This window comes from Numida meleagris, chromosome 2 (genome assembly GCF_002078875.1).
Source record: "Numida meleagris isolate 19003 breed g44 Domestic line chromosome 2, NumMel1.0, whole genome shotgun sequence".
In the NCBI taxonomy this organism is placed as follows: Eukaryota; Metazoa; Chordata; class Aves; order Galliformes; family Numididae; genus Numida; species Numida meleagris.
Genome location: NC_034410.1, coordinates 127,011,098 through 127,031,121, shown reverse-complemented (window position 1 = coordinate 127,031,121; position 20,024 = coordinate 127,011,098). Strand labels below are relative to the sequence as shown.

Here is a 20,024-nt window from a genome sequence, read left to right as displayed (position 1 = left end):
ACGGACACTAAATAATGAACAGCTCAGAAGTTACCGTACAAATAAGTGAATAATGCTGATAATATGTCCCCGCGCTCGTTTTGTATTTTAAAATGGGTTTGTCGAAATGATTTGTCGAGACGATGCTTTAAAACCGACTTGCTGATTGTACGCCATCAAAAAGTCAGTTCTGTGAAAATGATAACTCAAGGGAAGTCTCAGGGAAGTCACGCAATCGCGTGATTATTTTAATCATTTAACTGTTCCCTCGGAGTGGGGAAAAACAGTCTTAAAACGTCGATTACTTTCTCCGTTTGTGCTTCAAGCCGCTTCCCTCGGGGTACGGCCCCGTTCTGACGGGTTGATAAACGCCGGTCCTCATAGGACTTTTGGTAAATGTGCTTAAATGCTCCTCGGCCTCGCAGAAGGGGCAATTTCTTTCGTGCATACGTAAAAGAGAAATTCTTCCGATTCACGTGAAACTGCTATCGAAAGCACTTTGGGAAATGCTGGATTCCGCTTCTGAACGCTTCAATTGATGTCTCATTCTAAAATAAAATGGGGAAACATCGCAAGAGCCCTAATCTTTTTATCCGCTACAGGTACCTCACGCGAAATCGCCCCGTTTCCCCGCGCTGTGCAGGGGGGCTCTGCATCGCGCGCTGCCCCGGGCCGCCTCACGGCGCCGCTGCTCAGCCCCGAGGCGCCGCGGTGGGACGCAGCCCGCCCGCCCCGCGCAGCCCCAGTGACCACGGGAAGCCGCCGGCTTTCTGCCCTGCGTGGAGGCGTTACTCTCGGAGCTACGCCCAACGATTTAAAATCTGTCTCATCTCACAATACTTCTGGTGGAGGAAGAAAGCCGTAAGAGTAGTCCGGGAAAGAAAAACAGAAGTTCTGTGTGATTATCTCGCTCCTGAGCTGTCGGGTACAAATGATCTAACTGACATAAATTAATTAGCACCCTTGCAACTCAGACTTAAAGCTCCTGGTGCAGATAACGCTCCATCTGTGAAGGCTCAGGCTAGCGGCGACCCGCTAGAGGCGCCGCCCGCCCCACTGAGCTGAGGGGCTCTGAGCAGCGGGAACGCCTCACCCCGGCTCGGAGAGGGGCAGCAGAACGGAACAGAGCAGAGCAGAGGGGCGGCACCGGGGTGCTTCAAGGTGGGCTGGGCGCGGCGAGAGCCGCGGAGTTCAAGTATAAAGTGCGAGGGGAAGGTGGAGCCCAGCCGGTGCCGACCCTATCCCTAGAGGCAGCGCTCCTCAGGCGGCCCCCGCCCTGTCGTGCCCTCGCCTTAGGGCTGCGCCGCTCCCCTGGGGCGGCAGCGCGGAGCGGTTGGTAAAGGCGGGCAGTTCAAACCCAAGCGAGGGAAAGCGGCCGCGGCCGCACGCGGGGAGCCGGTGTGGGTGGAGAGAAGCGAAGCGGCTTTTCACTAAGGGCAACGGGCCCCGAAGCCGGGCGGCGAGCTGCGGAGGCGGCAGGATCCCCGCCTTCCCCAGCCAGCTGGCCGGGAGGGCAGCCTCGCCCTTTTTCTCAGGGAGCCCTGCCGACCTCCTCAGCTGCTCTCGGTGGTGGGGGCCTCTGGGGTCGGTTTCTTCTGCCCAGCGGTGTGCTAGATGAGGCGGTGAAGCTGTGGCTTTGTTCGTGTCCAGCAGCCCAGGTGACTGAGAGAACTCCCTCACCCCGACACTGCTCCCTAGGTAGCTTCAGTTATCCTCATCTCTGGTAGGTGGACGTGACAGTGAAAGCATGTGTAAACCGACTGGAAACTTTCTCAGCTGTCATCCCACTTCATGGTAACGTTTCTCTTGTACTTCTCTCTTTTCTACCCGTGCCCCATCTCACTTTAGGTTGTCGGTAAGGAATTAAATAGTAATTTGCATTCATTACATTTGCTGTGGAGGATCTCCAATTGCTTCACAAATTAGGGTAAGTTAACCCCATCAGACAGAAAGGATTGAACTAAGATATTGATGGCTTTAGATCTGGGAGCTCAATGAGCAGGGGCTTTGGATAAATTTTTATTGCAAGTGTGATTTCTGTTGAAATATCTGATGAAGTAGTCCTGTATGACCAAAACTTCACCTTTGTCTGTTTGGTTAACAGGACGGACAGTGACAAATAAGGACAGAAAACATTTTGTTAGAGGCAGGTTTGTACGGTGTGCATTACCAAGGAATGTAAGTTAGAATCAAGATCAGGGTAACTCCATTCTAGAACTCATGTCTATGTTATAGGTGCCATTTACATTGCCTTCCAGTAAGCAACATTCTTTTCCCCTCCTTTTTACAATGCTTTTTAAGCCTAGACATGTCAGATACTATTCTAAGTCTAATGTCTGAATCCAGTCCTTACTTTAGTTTGGGTCTCTGAGCATGAAGTACTTTGTTCTGAAAAGTGCCAGAAAGTCTGCTGTTGACTTGTGGACCAGTTTGAAACCTACAGAATATAAGAGGTATTAGAGAAATCGAAACAGCAGTTATGCCTTTTTCCTTTCCTCTCTAACAGACTTGACTTGTTTGTTCCCTGATGGGAAGGAGTGTAACACTTTCAGCCATTACTTCAAGATCCTCAAATATGAAAGGCTTGACTTTATATATCAAAACTAGTAGATCAAATGTTTCTCTTTATAAGAGTGCCTTATAAAGCAGTAAACAAGTCTTAAAAAGTTTTACTGGATATTTCTTATGAGTATAAATAGTATGCCATTCTTTAATGGGAGATGTCCAGAAGATCAGAAAGGTTCTTCTTTTGGTACTATAGATCTGTAAAACCAGACCTAGTGTTTAATTAAACCTTAAATTTAAAAGGTAATATAGTGTGGGGGGAAAATGTTTATGAAAAACTGATGCGTAAACTCGGATCTGTTGTAAAGAATTGTAACTTGATACTATCTGCTCTGTGTCCATACTGCAGAGGCTTCCCTGTAATTTTTCAGAAAAAAATGGCAAAATCAATATAGGAAGCTCCGAGGCTCCTCCTGCTGGACGTTGGCTCACTGACAGTGTAGTTTTCACTGTCGCTTCAGGTTTCAACACTGCCTTTCCTTTAACTGTCATTCCAACAACAGTAAAAACCTTTTTTCTCTGCAGTTTTATGCAATTTAAAACCAAGTTAAAATAAACACTGTGTGTTTTAGTATTTCAAATTTCTTCTGTTCTCATTTTGTTAAATGAAGGTATAGCTTGTCTGTATCTAAGGAAAATATTAATATTTCTAAAGGTAAGTGTGAGTACGTAACTTTTTGGGGGAGAAAAGGGATTGGGTTTTTTTGAATATCTGTCTCTAAACAACATTTGAAACTTAAATATCTGTCCATCAGTATTTTTGGTAAGACTGTCTCCTGGAGACATTTGCTGAAGGCAGTTCAACAACATTCAGCATGGTGAATGAGACCTCTGTTCTTGTTATTGCACAAAGATAATGCCTTATTGCTGGTACTGGTATGTTTTAACTTTTGTGAATAATCAGTTGAAAGGCAGCAGTGAAGTACGTGCTGGAACGGGCTGCCCAGGGAGATTGATGGGTCTCTGTCCCTGGAGGTGTTCATGAAACGTTTAGATGTTGTACTGAGGGATATGGTTTAGTGGGGAAATACTGGTGGTAGGTGGATGGTTGGACTGGATGATCCTGGAGATCTTTTCCATCCTTGGCAATTCTATGAAAATACTTTCTATATTTCAGTGATCCTATAGAGCGCCTTCATCCTAGATTGAAAATTGACCCTAGATCATCACAGGATAATTTCTTCTCCCATTCTCACCCTAGAAGTTTTGGTTTGCCTTGGTTGTATTTGGTGGCTTAGGTCCTGACTAGGTCAGTGCTGTTAGTTGTGATGCCTTAATATTTGTTGTTTAAGCCACCATAAACATTCCAGTTTTGTCTGGTCTGAAAATTCAGCGAAGATTTCCAGATTTTTGTTCCAAGGTACCAGTTCCTGAGGCCAGTAATGCATCCCACTGAAATCTGCCACTTCAAACTTTGAGACTCTTCTGATTTCTTTTTCTTCCTGTGAGAACAACCCTCATAATGACATTGTTCATAATGTCTTCATTTTTATTACAATGTCTTGTGTGTATGATGCAGGAACCTATTGTGCTTTTCACACAGAGGGTGGTGACGCACTGGAACAGGTTGCCCAGGGTGGTTGTGGATGCCCCATCCCTGGAGGCATTCAAGACCAGGCTGGATGTGGCTCTGGGCAGCCTGGTCTAGTGGTTGGTGACCCTGCACACAGCAGGGGGGTTGAAATTAGATTATCTTTGAGGTCCTTTCCAACCCAGGCCATTCTATGATTGCCATTTGGGGTAAGGTAAAGAAACTCCACATACTTGAATAGCAAAAATCAGTCATTCTGTATTCTTATAATGGATACCTAAATGGGTGCATCAGCTATTTATTATTTTGGGATGGTTGTGGGGAAACATAGTAGTTCTTGAAAACTTCTGTACTTACTAGTTTATGTTAAACTTTCTGTTCAGCCTCTCACAATGTACACAGACAATCTATCAGTTTCTTCAAAGAGTAAATCTTCAGAACACTTAGTTTATCCACAGAGCTGTGCGAAAACGCATACCTTTACAAAATTACATTTGAATATTAAGGCAGATGAGAATACGCTGCTTTGTACTCCATTTGGGGACTGTAGGGGCTAAATAATAGGGAGAACTGTAGACTTGTCTCTTCTCAACTAATCCTCTCATTTTTTTGTTTTTTAGAGAAAAGGCGTTTTCTCATTAATTAATCTATACCAGACCTTCTGCTAGTTCTTGAGGGCTACTGTTAGTGATTTCATGAACTAATAACATAATGCTGATAAAAAATAATAAGAAAAAAATACAATCCTGTTGGAATGAGAGGGGAGTTTTGTTTCTGATTTCAGCAGAAGTGGGATTCTTGTTACTGTGTGGCCTATTGAAAGCATTTTTCCTTGGACGAAGATTGGCAGATTAGTCAGCGAACTGAAAGTATAGTTTTATTTGTCTCATGATATACTATGCATTTTAAGTTGCTCATTCTAACAACATACTTGATTGTAATTTATCTTTGTACTCATGTATAAGCACTGTTTCAATTAAGGCTAATGAAAATACTTTTTTTAACATGTATTGGTAGATTACACAAGGCTTTTTTTTTTTTTTACTATTCTGTATGTCTTTCAGTGACTACTTTCATTGTTTGTTTCAGAAATAACACTGCTATCTTCCTTTACAGAGTTAAAGTGCAAAGCAGAAGATGTCAGATAATCATTCAGTAACGTTCAATATTATTAAAAGGAACAGGCTAACATCTCCCAGCAGCAGTTTTCAGTGCTCCAGTTTTAAAGACGCTCGTTCCACTTCGGTATTTCTGGACAGCGGATGCAATGAGTCAGTAAAAGATCCTGATGCAGAACACAAAGAAACACCGAGAGCAACAAGTTCATCTTTGCTACAAGAGCATTCTGACCGTATTCATCCAAATGCCCTCTGTTCTGTGTCATCTATTGAAAATGAAATGAATTCTATCTCCTTATCAGAGAGAAGAGAAGCAAATAGGAGTACATATTTTTTTGAAACTCCGAAAGCGGGTAGAAAAGGCTCCTCATTACGCAGGAGACTGCTTTTATCGAAGGCTGGTGCAGCTGTAGGAAGCTGTGAAAAACAAGGTAGTTCTTCAGGGAGCAGCAGGAAAAAGCTATTCCCTTCTGTTCTTAGCTCTGAAGAAAACCTCTCACAAACTGCCTCAGACTCTTCAAAAGAGAAAAGTTGCGACACCCTAAGAGGTAGCTCTGCAGAAACTGAGGGCTCCAGTCCCGATTGCCCCAAACGGCGACTATCCTTCTCACAACAAAGGACTTCTACACTAGATGAGTCCAAATGTAAGGATCCCTTATTGCTGGAAACTGAATGTTTTTCTCCAATTGAGCGTAAGGATGTTACTGTTAGTAACACTAATGAATACAGTGACAGTGTCCTTAGGAGTGTTAGTGAGGGGTTGCTTCAGACTCCTACATACAGTGTGTTACCTGAGGCCAGTGATAGCAAGATCCTGACTTCTGTTGATAGTCTTGTAGAGAACTTTAACTTTGAGCTGTGTGATAGAAACAATCCCTCTGTTAAGCTGGCAAGTTACCCAAATATTTCAACACCTGAGGATAGCGGATATAATTCACTTCATCTGGACAAGTCAGGAGACTCATTGTCTGATCATGAGGGTTCTTATCAAGAGATCTTTCGAAAACGCAAAGAGGGTTCCAAAATTCTGGATATTAAAAAAAAGGCAAGAAAACTTGAACGAGTTAGAAGGTTATCAACTCTTCGGGAGCAGGGCTCACAGTCAGAGACAGAAGATCATCATGGCAGTCCTTCTAATTCAGCACATATGTTAGCGGAAGAAAGCTTTGTCACAGAAGACCGTGAATTAGTTTTAAAGGAACAGACTAGTGAAGACTTAACTGTAAATTATGGAGATCTCTCAAGAACTCCAGCTCTGCAAATAGTCCATGAAATTTGCTTGCAAAGACAAAGATCAGATAAAAATCAAGTATCAAAGAATGTAGATGGAACACAAATAGTTGCATTAGAACATGTTCTTGCTGGACTTATTGGCAAGAAAATGGGCCTTGAAAAATTAGATATTTTAACTGAATTAAAATACAGAAATTTAAAACATGTTCTTGCTATTGTTTTAGATGCTTCGACAGTGGAAAGTCTGTGCAGGTAGGTACTACTGCTGTTCTCCTGCCTTCTCTCTCTATCCTGTGAAATTCTGAAAATGTTTCTGTGAATAAATTAGGGTAATTTCTGGAATAATGGGAATTGTAAATATGATTTTTCTTGCGATTTAGGGGAAACTAACAGGGGTTTGTCACAAGTAATCAAGTGGTTATTTATACATAGTTCTAATAATACTTTGTGTATGGAAATTAGAGGAGAAAATAAAAGGGGAGATTAACTAACTTAAAACTATTGCGCTACTTCTAAGTTTTAAAACACTGACATTTTTTTTTCAAACTTACAAAGTCAATTATTCTTATTACAGGTTTCCCAATAATTTTTCTTGCATATTTAATTTCCTCAGTTATTTCTAAGCACAATGACAAAACAGCTTAAAGAATATTGCTTAATGTTCTGGATTCGTTTGAAATCAATAGAAGTTGTCACTGGATTCAAAGAAATCAAGAATGTCTTGTATGTTAGTTACAAGAGGAATAGGTAGAGGTAGAAGGGCATTATGAAGGGCAAGTAGAAGTTTAGGAGCAAAATTAAGTGGCTTATGCAGGAAGAAACTTCTTTAATTTGGCAAGCCAAAGATGTGCTATGCTGTTTATATTGCAATTATTCGTTAGATTCTTCTATATGTTCTGTGCATTGGTGCAGAATATGTTAAATTTGTTTTATGACAATACAGTGGACTTTTGTAGTACATAGCGGTAGTCAATAAAATGACAAAAATAGTATGTGAAATCATATGAAAATCTTAAAACAGTGTTTACACTGTTTTCTGCCATACCCTGAAAAATTGTGAGAGTGGATAATTTCTTTCATTCGTTTGTTCCAGCATTTGGAAAGTAAGCAAAAACTGGCGTGAAATCATTGTGCAGGATAAAAGTGCAGATAGGAGGAGGAAGTTGTACATAAAACAGCTGAAAGAAGAAGCTGAGGTAAGGTTTGTCTCAAAGGTAATGTTTTGTGTTTTTTTTTTTCCCAAGTGTTGAAGTATTTGGGACAGAGGGCACAGTAAACTCCTGAAAGGTAGCTGATAGCAACAGTTCTAGCATTCTAACATGAGAATGTCATTGCTTTGATTTTATTGCTTTTCATCTGGTCTCAGTTTGAGTACTAGTCTTTAAACCATGTGATTTCCTTCCCCCTACACCCTGAGCATATTTTCATCAAACAGTTCTAGCTTTGGATCTTAAACCCTTCTAATGCCTTTATGTCATGGTATTTCCTATTTCACTCTAGCCTCTGGTCTGTTAGAACTCTGGTCAACCTCCCAATTATTTTTTGAGACTGCTAGTATCTTAGCTTCTTCACGGTGTACCTGTGAACATCAGAGGCAAATACAGACGGTTTTTAAGAGGTTTCTAGAAATTAATTGTATTATTAGTAGGAATACATTTTTTTTTTTAGGAGATTCTCCGTGTTTGGATACAATGCTTCAGTGTAATATTGCTTTAACTGTGACAAAACTTATGTTTGGTAGATTTGTGATTGCTATGGAGATGCATTCTGTTTCAGAAACATGAGGACCAATAGAGAGCAATCAAGTGCTAAAGACTGTTGGCTTGTTTACCCTGCTCATGGGACTTTGTTTTTAGTGTTTCCTATCTTGTCTCCTTACTAAATACAAATGTTTAATGGAAATACATGCACTATACATACTCTGTTTCTAATGCGTTGTTGCAGGGGGAAAACCTAAGTAGCAAAAACACAGCTGAAAACTCTAAAGTAAATAAAGCTCTGATTTGCTTCCTTCTTATCCCCCCCCATAATTATCAACTTTTACAGGAATATTTATTGAAAGCTGAAGATGCTGCCACAAGACTTAATGTTATCAACAGATCTGCTCTAAGGCCAGTTCAAGCTCAAGCCAGAACTCCTGTACTACAAACGCCACCCTCTTACACTGAACTTACGCCCAGGAGATGCAATTCTGTTCCCCAGTCAACCAGTAGACGGGAAGAATACATAAAAGTAGGTAGCTAAGAAACCCTTCACTTTCAGTTCTAAGAAAATTCTCAGTTATGAGCACTAACTTTTCTCTCCCTCCTTTTGCTACAGGTTGCTAAAACTCTGTTCACTGATGAAGCTCTAAAACCCTGTCCAAGATGTCAATATCCTGCAAAGTATCAGTTGGTAAAGAAATGGGGGCTTTGTAGCAGAGAGGCCTGTGCATTTGAGTTCTGTATTTTATGTCTGCATGCTTTCCACGGGTCTAAAGAATGTAATAGTTTATCAGCAAAACAGAAGAACAAAAAAGATGCTCCTCCAGGAAGTGCCCAAAGCAAAAGAAATTTAAAAAGACTCTAAATTTTTAAGGCATGCAACTCCTTACATTTCATACCTTTTTCCCTTCTTCCGAAATAGTGACATCCTGCAGTCTAATTTCATGTGTTTTTTCTTATCAAGATAACTTCACATGTATATACATTAATTCAGTGTATTTTTCTTTTTGAAAAAAGTGAATATTTTAAAAACATTGTCTTGTTTTACCTGTCATATAGTAGCTAAGCACTTACTAACATCTTAATTATTCAATAAAGTATCTTAAATGTAAACTTCAATATCTAGCTTACAGCATCTCATAGGTGTTTAAAAATGCAATTCTTGTCTTAATGACAAATTAAAGAAGATGTTTTTTAAAGAATATTTTTGGAGATTTATTTATTGTTCACTAACAGATTTTTAAAAGATTTACTTTAAAAGTTGCACCTTAAAGTACGTATGCAAGAAATACTTCTACCTATATCAATGGTGATACCTCAAAAACAACGTGGTAGTTGTCTGAATTTTATGTCTGCATAATTAGAATAGTAATTCTGTTGTTAGACTCCATAGTGCAAGTCAGTAGAAGAGTCATCTAAATCGAGGTGCTGCTTCACTGATGTTCTGTTCTACTGGTTTTTATAGTGTTCTGTTTACCTGAAAACTTCAGGTGACACAGTATGTATCACATATCTAAATAAGGTGTCGCATTACTCTGTTCTTGTGAATTTAGGCTATATACTTAGAGAGGTATTACTTCAGCTTCTAGATACTGGTCATCTTCATATTTTTGCTTGCATTAAAGGATAGAAATTATCCTTTCTCCTCTCTTAGACTTAATAAAGAGAATTCACTGATTTTGCACTTGAGCTAAATATATTGACCCTCTGCAGAAAAATAATTCAATCTTCCTCCCAGACATCAAATTTTGAATAAATACAGACAACAGAAGACAATACTACTTACTTGATGGAGATACAGTCTCTGTTTACTTCCCCAGCTGATATTTTTCTACTTGCCATTTCATGGAGTTCTTTTTTTTTTTTTTATCATAAGCCTCTTTCAGGGTGTTTGTAGTCAGCTGTTTCTTCCCTCCTTCCTCTCATTCCTTTCATTTTTTTTTTTTTTTGTTGTTTGTACCATGCATTGTTTGAGACTTAGCACTGGGCTGTAATTAAAAGGTAACTTGATAAATGGACTTTCAAGTAAGTTATACAATGCATACTTTGTCTTCACATTTATTCCTATATCCTTTTATAGTTTAAAAATTATGAATTGCAACTTCAGACTTTTTTCCTTCCCCATTGCCTGTTGATATTTAGGAGAAATGCACCAATATAGCTAATTTAAGGATGTTCCAGAGATATAACTCCCTATTTCTCACTTCCAACTATTGTAATTTGGTTAGTACTTCTAGCATACGTGATTTCTGGGATAGTAACTCCATATAGCATTGGAAGAAGGTGAAACAGTATGGTTAGTAAAATACCAAAGTTTTAGCACTAACCTTAATAACCAAGCGTGATGTCATTAAAGAAGAGATCGACTCAGAATATATCTGCCAGAAAATAATGTTTGTTCAATTAAATTATCAATGCTTTAACTCTGTATTCATTTGCATTCTGTTAAACCTTTGCATTATTCTTGCCTGTGGTTAGAGTGGTAGTTCTTCTCAGTGAGAATAGGGCTAGTAAATTGTTTCTGGTATGGCCCTTATTTGTTTTTGAAAATGGTATCTTTTATATCCATAGTGTCCATCCAAGGAAAAATTATTAGAATTGTGAAATATGTTTCTAATCTTTTACTGTTTCAGGATTTTTAATTTTTTTTCTCTCCTTCCTTGAATATCTCTTGAAAATCTCTCCTTGAATCATTTGGGTTGTTCATTTGGGTATATAATGAATATTATAGTGCTCTGTTGTTCAGATGAAATGAGTTCCTTGCTACTTCTGCTCTAAGGGCAATGTTCCTCTCTCCCCTCAACGATTTATTAATTTTTTAAAAAATAAATTATCTTTATGCCTTGACATAAGGGAGGAATATAATAGTGATATACTTACTGTGTGGCTAAAGGAAAATGTTTAATGGATCAGAAGGTCTGTTATAATTACCCATTAGCCTCTAACAATTTGGGTGAAAGAAATCATTGGCACATATGAAGTCTTCAGGGTAGGGGAGTGAAAGTAAATTCTTCTTGACACTCTATTAACGTGTATTTTTCTTTATACATAAACTGTATTCCTAAATTAGTCTCTATCAGGTACTACTGAACTATAAATTCCAAACTTGAATAAAACAGCAGAGGAGAACATAATTTCTTATTTTTGTAAAGTGAAATATTTTCAGAGTGTCTAGGGATTCATGCCCATTATCTTTTTACCTACTGGGCTGAATTAATTCTTGGAGTCCTTAACCTGGTATTAGCTCAGTACTGCGCAGCTTCAATGACTAAGGTTTGTCACATGCTAACACTCCTTTCTGGCATAGAGAAAAAGGATGCCAATGTGGTCCTCAGGTAGAAGCAATAGGATGATAATGGTCAGGACTTTCCAAAAATGTTTTGCATATGGTTATTCTCCAGCTCTAGAATTTTTCTTACTACTGACAAGGTTGTGGGAAATAAATGAGTGAATTATCTTTCACTCAGAAAGACATGGATAATGAGCCTAAAATTAATGCGTAATATAGTTTATTTACTGCTGAAAAATTCATTTTTGTCATTTCCATTTCTCTTCAGGCAGGCATGCTCTGTAGTGGGAGGAGCAATATTGCCTACAAAAGATGCCTGAAGAAATGTGTTCAGATTTCTGAAGGTGATGATTTGAGCTGAAGCTGTGGGTTTAAATTCTAAAAAAATTCTTAAAAATTACCTTCTGCTGCTGACAAACCTTGCTTCAGCAGTCATACTTCATAAATCTTTCTAGTTCAGAGCAGCAACCGTAAATTTCAAGTGGACTGTGAGAGGGAAATTGAGATGACTTAAGTCTCTGATCATTCATTCCTTGGAGACATGGAGCTTGGGTGAAATTGTTATAAATCTTTTTTTGAGTTGTTTATATAATAAAGAATGTTATTAAGTTTTATCACTGTAACTCTAGCTTAAAAGAAGAAACTTTGTTCATTAAAGTAAGGAGCTCACCAACATCTGTCAGATTATTTTCCTTTTCCACATATTGGTTATTTGTTAGTATACTTCAGGCAATTCAGACTACTTAGGTTAATTTTAATACAGGAAGTAATTCCTTTTCATTCTGTTTTTGTAGGCACATGAAGAAACAGGGATGTCACATTAGGAAGGGACTCCTGCTTCCTGGAGTCTCGTCTTACATCAGCTCACCAAGCTGTCTTAAAACTGGAGAGAACCTTGTCTAATTACCTTTATATTGAAGGTCTATTCCAGATCACTCTACTAGTCAATTAACCAGTTGCCTTCTTTTAGCATTGCTATTGAAATAGCTATTGAATAAATCTATTCCCTAACTTTTTTCCCAAATGTTTTGATTATATAGTATAAATATCCTCTCACTCATTATATTATTGACAAAACAACCTGAAATTTATTTAATCTTTTAGGTGCAACTTCTATTCCTTTGATTGTCTTACTGACTCTTCACGGTTTCCATCTAAATCTATTCTTTGAATCTATGCAGCTAGTATTCCAGGTAAAACCACCTCAAGATCTTGAATACTATTAGTGCTTTCCTTTCTCTACTAGAAATGCTTGGACTAATACACACTAAGAGTAGTATTTCTTCTATATGGTTCTGCACACTTGCAATGTAGTCACTAGGTGTAGTACTAGATATAGTACTTCTACATTCTTCTCTCAATGTTTGAAAAGATCTCAATTACTTCAACAAATTTTTACTGAATATTTAGTGTACGATCACTGAATTGTAAGGGTTGGAGGGGACCTCTGAATATCAGCTAGCCCAAGCCCCTGGAACAGCAGTTCCCTACAGCACAGGAAAGCATCTAGGAGGGTCTTGAATATCTCCAGAGAAGGAGAGTCCACATCCTCTCTGGGCAGCCTTTTCCAGTGCTCTGTCACCCTCACAATAAAGAATTTTCTACCCCATGTTTTCACGGAACTTCCTGTGTTCCAGTTTCTACCTGTTGCCCCTTGTTGCTGCACACCACTGAAAAGGCTTTTGCCCCATCCCCTTGACGATCATCCCAGTGATGATGTTTAACCTGCTGTAACCTAGTACTTCCCACTGCTAAGATTTTTCTTTCTCTACTTCAGTCTTGTAGTGATTGTTTTGTGTTCATATTATCTATAAGTGCTAATTCTTTACAGTGAGTCTTATAGGATTTTTTTGATGCAAAACGTACAGCAGGTTGTGTTATTACATGTCAGATGCTTCAGCGAAATCTGACTGCTTCTTTATTTTTTTATAGTTTAACAAAACAAAGTTAGCTTTGTTTTCCATGACTTCTCAAGCTCTGGTTAGTTGAATTGCTCATTACAAAAAGATTAAACACTTCTTTTTTAAAAAATAAAATGCTGTACTCTGAGTTTTGACAAGTCTCTGTACAATAGTGGAATCTTCCCAAACTTGTTGGAAATGTAAATGTTAGTAAGGCTTTATTGAGCAGAGTGCTACTGGATGTGTAATGGCACAAACTGTTCAACTGAAAATATGAATGACACAGAGTTCTGAATGAACTTAATTTTTGGTGTTGAATACTAGAAGCTTCGTATGATAGTCTCTAGCTTGGAGACTTGAGTTCATATGTTAAAAGTTCTCCTACTTTTTTTTCCCATGCATTCTGAAAGTAAGTCTGAAAACAGCTGTGGGAGGGCTGCTGAATTGTCTTAATTCTGTTGGTACTTTCAATTTCTGGTGAATGGGAAGCTGTGCGCTTCTTCAGTTCTGAATTATAGTGAAGATCTAATCCTGTAAACTGTTTAAGCTGAAGCATTATGACATCGCTAGGACCAGCTGAAGTGGTAGAAGGATTGTAATTTCTGGCAAAAGGTGGATAGTTAGCAAATGTTATCTAGTCTCTACTCTTACTTCCCAGCTAAAATTATACTTATTGTCTGGAGCTACAACGTTCTTGCAGTATTAGAAAACAGCTCTACAGTGATCTTTCCACTTCAGCAATAACACTGTCATCCTGAAGTGCTTCTGCTAAAGGGAGGTCTCCAATCTCATGTTCTCTGAGCAGACACAAGTTCCCGAAGCCTTGAAGTGTGTGACAAATTATTCAGGGCCTGAAGAACATGCCTCTTACAAGTGATTCATTGTGATAGTACTTGGTGGTTAAATGACCAATATATTGGTCACTGAGAGCTGAAATTAGTATTTTTCTCTGATTTGAATGTACTACACTTTCCTGGTGCTTGGGTTACTAGATTAGAAGCTACACAGATTGTAGTCAAAGCGAGCAATCTGTCTTTGTTTTTAAACACAGCTTGATTGCATTGAGAACATTCTCCTGCCTTTCAGGAGGAAAGAAAAATCTACAAGAAAAGCACTCCCACAAAACACTGGTATTTCAGGGTTGTTTTTATCATCCTTTCTCTGTACTTTGTGGAATATAAAATGTGCCACTGGGATACAGTTGTTCTCTAGCCTTTCTGTTGAAGATCTTGTAAAAAAAATGTTTCTAGACTTTGAATACAAAATGGGGAAGCAGCAAGATTTCTTTCTTTCTTTTGTGAAGGGCAAGGTATGGATACTGTTTAGTGCTCTGAACAGAAATGCTTGCTAGAGCATTCACTATTTTATTTCCTGTTCTGGATTTCTTCTTTAGTTTAAATAATTGTAATTGTCATAGAGCATGTCATAGAACAAGGAATGGATAACAAGACGATGAAGTAATGCCAGGAAGTGATTTACACAATTAACTAGCTGAAATGCAAATTCATCTTGAGGATCAAACTGCTTTCCTCACTGAAAATAGACCTTGACTTCAAATGTACGCATTCCACTGATGAAAATATTTTATCACAAGGGGGCACCAAAGACCTTTGTTACAGAATAGAACTTTTTTTTTTTTTTTACTTCCTTGCTTTAACCCTTACACCCCAGCTCAATGTTGGGAATGCAAGATGTTTTGAATAGCTTGAAGTAAGGGTGGCCATAATTCCTGCCCCACAAGCTGCATGTCAAAATCTTCTAACTGTCAAGAGAAGAGTGGCATCCTGGGAAAAAAATCGGATGGTATTGCTTCTTCAGGGCCTCCTTTGCAGGATGAAGCTGTGCTGAGAGCACAGCCAGGTCCTACAGCAAGTGGGCAAGATCAGCCTGACCAGCCTCAGTTCCTATCTCAGCCATGGATTTGGGTCATCCTGCAGTCTCTATGGCAGCCTGGTGCTGACTGCCAAATCTAAACGTCTCATTAAGTGTCACAACTGAGGTATTTGAAAACTGATAGTTCCAACAACTGCATATTCTGGGCTTATTGCAAACGTTATTTTTCAAACACAGACAATGTGTTTGATTAATAAAATCTAATATCTTTTTACAAAATGAGTCATTTACAAGTGTATCCTCCAGCTATTTTATTTTAAAATGTTAGAGGGAAAAATCTTATTGTATGCACTTTGTTAATATTTAATTAATGTGCTGATGGCTTCAGTGAACAAGAAAAGGAAAATATTAACTTTTTAAAGAACAAAATTGGCATGGGGCAAGTATTCCTATGTAAGATGCTTTAAATGGTATCAGAAAGGCAACATTTTTTCCTTAGTTTAAGTCTGTCAGATGAAGTCTGGAGTGAGAATTTGGGAATATAATATGCCCTGTGTTCTGGAGTTTAGGAGAAGAAAGTAGAATCTTTTTTTTAACTATATATTAAGAAGGCAACAACCCTATGCTTTCCTGAAGTATTGAGATCCTAAGAAGCTCATACTGGTTAATAATTATTGTACCATACTTAATATCCATTGTGTTGGCACTGGTCTGTTCTGGAAGCTGATGTATATGAAATCTTTCTTCTTTCCTCTTGATTTTTTCTTAGCTAGATCAATCTCCCAGTCTACTTCCTTACAGAGATGTATAAGCCAGCCATGGCTGTGTAACAGAAAGGTCTGGATCAGTTGTCAGTGGGAGGTGCTGTTACGAACCCACAGACTGGATGCATCAGCAATAACATCCCTCATGGACAATTCAGCTGTCAGCTGGGAATCTTGGCTTTAGGGGCTGTTTCTGATGTCTGCTTGTAATGGCAAGACTCGACAGCATGCATTTACTGTTTCTTGCTGGGTATATGCTATCTGTTGCCAGGCAATGATTTTATCAAAGGATATTTTTGGCATTATTAGCATACGTTGTCACTATCTAATGAAGTTGCTTCTTATGTCTTTCATATAAAAGCTGTAGGTGACTAGACCACCTGTTAAGCCAAGGTCAAGGAACTGATCCAACTTAAACCAAGCTACAAATAATACTGAGGGAAAAAGTCAAGACATCTATTTGTATAACTAAAAGTGAGAAATAGTGGTAAACTTGTAAAGCATGAACTGTTGAAGCCTAGTACAAACCATGACTCCAGTTTACCTACATGAAAAATAGAGAATAGACAGTAACAATGCAATCTTTCATCCATGGTACCAAAATTTCTGATACATCCCCTTATGGTAAAATCATGGTGAGAAATAACTGTAATAGTTTCTTTTTATCTGTATCTTTTGTTTCCTTTGAAAGCTATGGTATGTCAACTTGTGGTAGGGCCACTAGCAATAAACTCTGTTGCTGTAGATTTATTTGGTGTACAGTTTTTATCATCTATGTGGTTTATTAGGTGTGGGTCTAGTAGTTCTTTCCTGGTTTTCATATTGCCCACGCAGAATGACTCATTTCTATACTCGTCTTCAAACTTCATGAATCTTGCTGAATAGGTTTTTTCATTTATGTATTATTTCCCCTTCCAAAAATTAGAAAAGTTATTGCAATATTCTCCTAAAGTTCTAGCAGTTCTCTGAAGGCATGAATGCAAATTTCTGAAGAGGTCAGACGATTGTAGGTATGAAGTAGGTAGCTGTCATGTACAAGATTGCAAGAGTATGATTGTGCATCGCAAACTGCCAGGTGGTTCTACTAAACTTCAAATCAGTTTCCAGGTACAGCTCTGTATTCTCTATCTTATTCTAAGACCCATATTAAGAAAGGGAAATCAAACTTGAAATCAAGGCTTTAAACTTGGTAAGACACCTTATCCTCGTAGAGTAACACTGTTACAGGAATCTGAGGATCACTGGTGACATGGACAAGTCAGGGACTATTCTCCAGGGACTATCCAAATAGAGACCTTTGTACAGGTGGATCTCTTGGATTCGCACTGCATTTGTCAGTCTTGTTCTCTAGTAAAAGCTTTGTAATGTTGATACATAAAAGTTACATTGCATCTCTTCCTTTACTGTTAAGCCCTTCCTTTCTTAGTCTAGGTGAAAAAGAAAAAGCTTGTCTTCAAGAATGACTTTTTTCTCTCTTCAGAATTCTGTGTACTCATCTTCCTAGTAAGCATTTCTTCCTGTGTCTGTCTTTTTTTTCTGTCAGATTTGCATTAAACTGTGGTATGAACTTGTGTCATCAGAGTCAATGCACAAAAGCCATGCCACCGCAACAGCTGGCTTCTGCCATTTTCTTAATAGAATCATTCCGGGCATTTAAAGGCCATCTATCTGACAGTGAATTCATGCTTTCCCTACAGGATTTAACTCCCATTTTGGCAGTCCTGCAGTCAATATTTAAACAGGTTTCCTAGCACCTGTTTTCCAAACATGAGATCGCTGCTTTCACAGATACAAAACCTAAAATGTATGTGGCAATCATCCAAAGAAGAAAGAATATTAATATTAAGTAAGACTGGATTTTTGTAAAGCTGGTTAAACATTAACGATAATACATGTTGAAGAGTCCATGTGCATCTGAGATGGGAAGCTTCCACTGAAGTGAATGAGAATTAGTTCATAGCTGCCATTGGAGATCCATCTCGGTGCCTATCTTAATGGTACTGTTAGTTTGGATGCCATTAATGGTGGAGATGTTCACTGTGATCATTGGCAGGAATCAAGCACATGTTAGTATCAAAAAACAGAAGCGGACATTTGTTTCATATAGTAAAAATAAGAGGAGAAGAGCAGAGAAAGAAAAATGTGGGAGAGAGATGAGCTGAATCTTTAAATCCAAATTTCATCACCTGATGAGCTTTTAACTGGTTAACTAGCAACACAGAATTAGGAATGAAAGGTTCTCTTTCTCCGGATACATGCAGGTTGATTTAAACGTGTGTTGGTAACTAAGAAAATGATTAAATGGTAATGACTGCTGACAGGTTCTCCGTGAGAGAGTACAGTCTGTATTTCCTGATGAGCATCATCCAAAATCAATCTCTGAAGCACACTACAAAGAGAACAAAGACCTGAGGGTTTTATACTGAAATATACCAGATGACAAGAGAGAAAAAGGACTTTTGTTTTTTACTGAATTGTTTCCAAACTTCATTTCTATCTAAGCTGACTTGTTGTTTCCACTTTGTATTTAAAAAAAAAAAAAAAAAGCATTCTTCATGTTTCTATTGTTGTTTGTTCTTATAAATTTACAAGCAAGTTTGGAAGCTTAGGAGAATGTTAAGAACTAAAGCCTATATCTAAGCATACATCAAAAAGAAAAACGGGCAAGTGGAAAAGGAATGAAATATTGCACTGAACGTTAACATTTTAAATCATACTAAGTTGTTTGGTTACAAAACTATGCAGTTCCATATGGAGTGTAATTCTGTTACCTGTTGGAAGGAGTTCACTTTTTGTGTTATCTTGTTATGTATGTTAGGTGTACCTGTCTGAAATATTGTATAATCACAACAAAATATGCCCTGATACGTGGCACTAAGAAATCTTGTGTTTGGATGTATGTCATTGAGCGTTAACCTACACAGAGAGAGCTTCACTTGAGTGATTAATACTTCATCAGAATAATGACCACGCTAATTAAATTGTCTGTAGCTCACTTAAATCTGGGAGACCAAAACTTTATATTTAGTTTGATGCTTCTGTTGAATATGTTTTTCAGACATATCAAGCTTTAAGCTGAAGCGCACATCTTGGCTATGATATTATTTAGTATCTCTTAGGTCCTTGGAAGTATTATTCTTCCCATATGTGAAAAGCACAATGTAACAAAACATGCTAAAAGGTTAATCTGCCAACTAACAACATTCCACTGACACAATTAGAGACATTATTCTAGTATTTAGTAATTAGAACTGTGATTAGGATATTTGGGCACGCACCTCAATGAGTGAGAATGTGCATTTGAAGTAAAGGCTGCAAAATACCGTGTCCTTCCAGGAAATTAAGCCATTTTATCTTGTCCCCGTGATATCTGATTTGCTGTTTGTTTGTCTTTGACAGTTGTCCATTCCAGGACTGTAAGCTGTAGTCCCTACATGCATTTCTTTTTTTTCACGTGATTGTGCCTTCCACCAATGTCATGTAGTGATTAAAATTGTTCTTTTGTTTTTTTTCTACACCTGCAGAGTTTGTCTGGAGATACTGTAAATTTCTATGGATGTGAAAGCAGGCACAAGTGATAGAGTTTGCTGGGAATAGAAAGGTTGTGGTCCACTTTGGAGACTTCTTGAGCACAGGTGATAGATTAAGCTTCTCAAAGAAGGTCTTTATGTAACTTACATGCATGCCATGCTGATCCCAATGGTATTTATACCAAGCTACTGGAATCAGTACTGTTCTGGAAATATGGACAGTAGAACCTTTTAGGGAACTTCTATGCCAAAAAACCAGTAGGTGCCATAAGAGTTCAAGCAGTTCTAGGATCAGATACTCACTAAGTAGGAAGTCTTCAGATCCCAGGTGCAGAACACCTGAAATCCACTGGAATCCTCATGTCAGAGCTTGAATTCCTTCTTCATGCACAGTTTTATTTAAGCAAGCTAGAAATATGATTTTTCTATTCCTCGAGCCCACTAATTAGGGGAGTAGGCTCTTTTCTGCTTCTCAGTGTCTTCTTAATCGAGCACAAATGTAGCTGTCTTTGGTTTTCTGCTAAGTTGGGGCCGTGGAAGCAGTGGGGCAGGCTGTTTCCAAGGCTGCAGCTGAGGTA

General features: G+C 38.5%; 1 protein-coding gene and 1 long non-coding RNA gene across 10 annotated transcripts; one reads left to right on the top strand and one right to left on the bottom strand.

The window, feature by feature from the left end:
* FBXO43 (F-box protein 43) lies at window positions 554-9,921 on the top strand. 9 transcript variants are annotated; one of them, XM_021386688.1, is made up of 7 exons: window positions 1,147-1,315; window positions 1,630-1,702; window positions 1,828-1,906; window positions 5,192-6,678; window positions 7,520-7,622; window positions 8,473-8,658; window positions 8,746-9,921. In XM_021386688.1, the coding sequence occupies exons 4-7, from the start codon at window positions 5,213-5,215 to the stop codon at window positions 8,992-8,994; spliced, it is 2,004 nt and encodes a 667-aa protein (XP_021242363.1). In that variant the 5' UTR covers window positions 1,147-1,315; window positions 1,630-1,702; window positions 1,828-1,906; window positions 5,192-5,212; the 3' UTR covers window positions 8,995-9,921. The 9 variants fall into 9 exon arrangements, with proteins under 9 accessions (XP_021242365.1, XP_021242366.1, XP_021242368.1 ...); XM_021386687.1 differs by adding an exon at window positions 2,084-2,129 and having other exon boundaries at window positions 1,147-1,702; XM_021386686.1 differs by adding an exon at window positions 2,084-2,157 and having other exon boundaries at window positions 1,147-1,702.
* Window positions 9,984-19,834, bottom strand: LOC110393630. Its single transcript, XR_002435065.1, has 4 exons — window positions 19,750-19,834; window positions 11,820-11,904; window positions 10,457-10,507; window positions 9,984-10,117 (listed from the first exon to the last, which is right to left on the bottom strand). It is a non-coding gene; the product is annotated as an uncharacterized LOC110393630 (long non-coding RNA).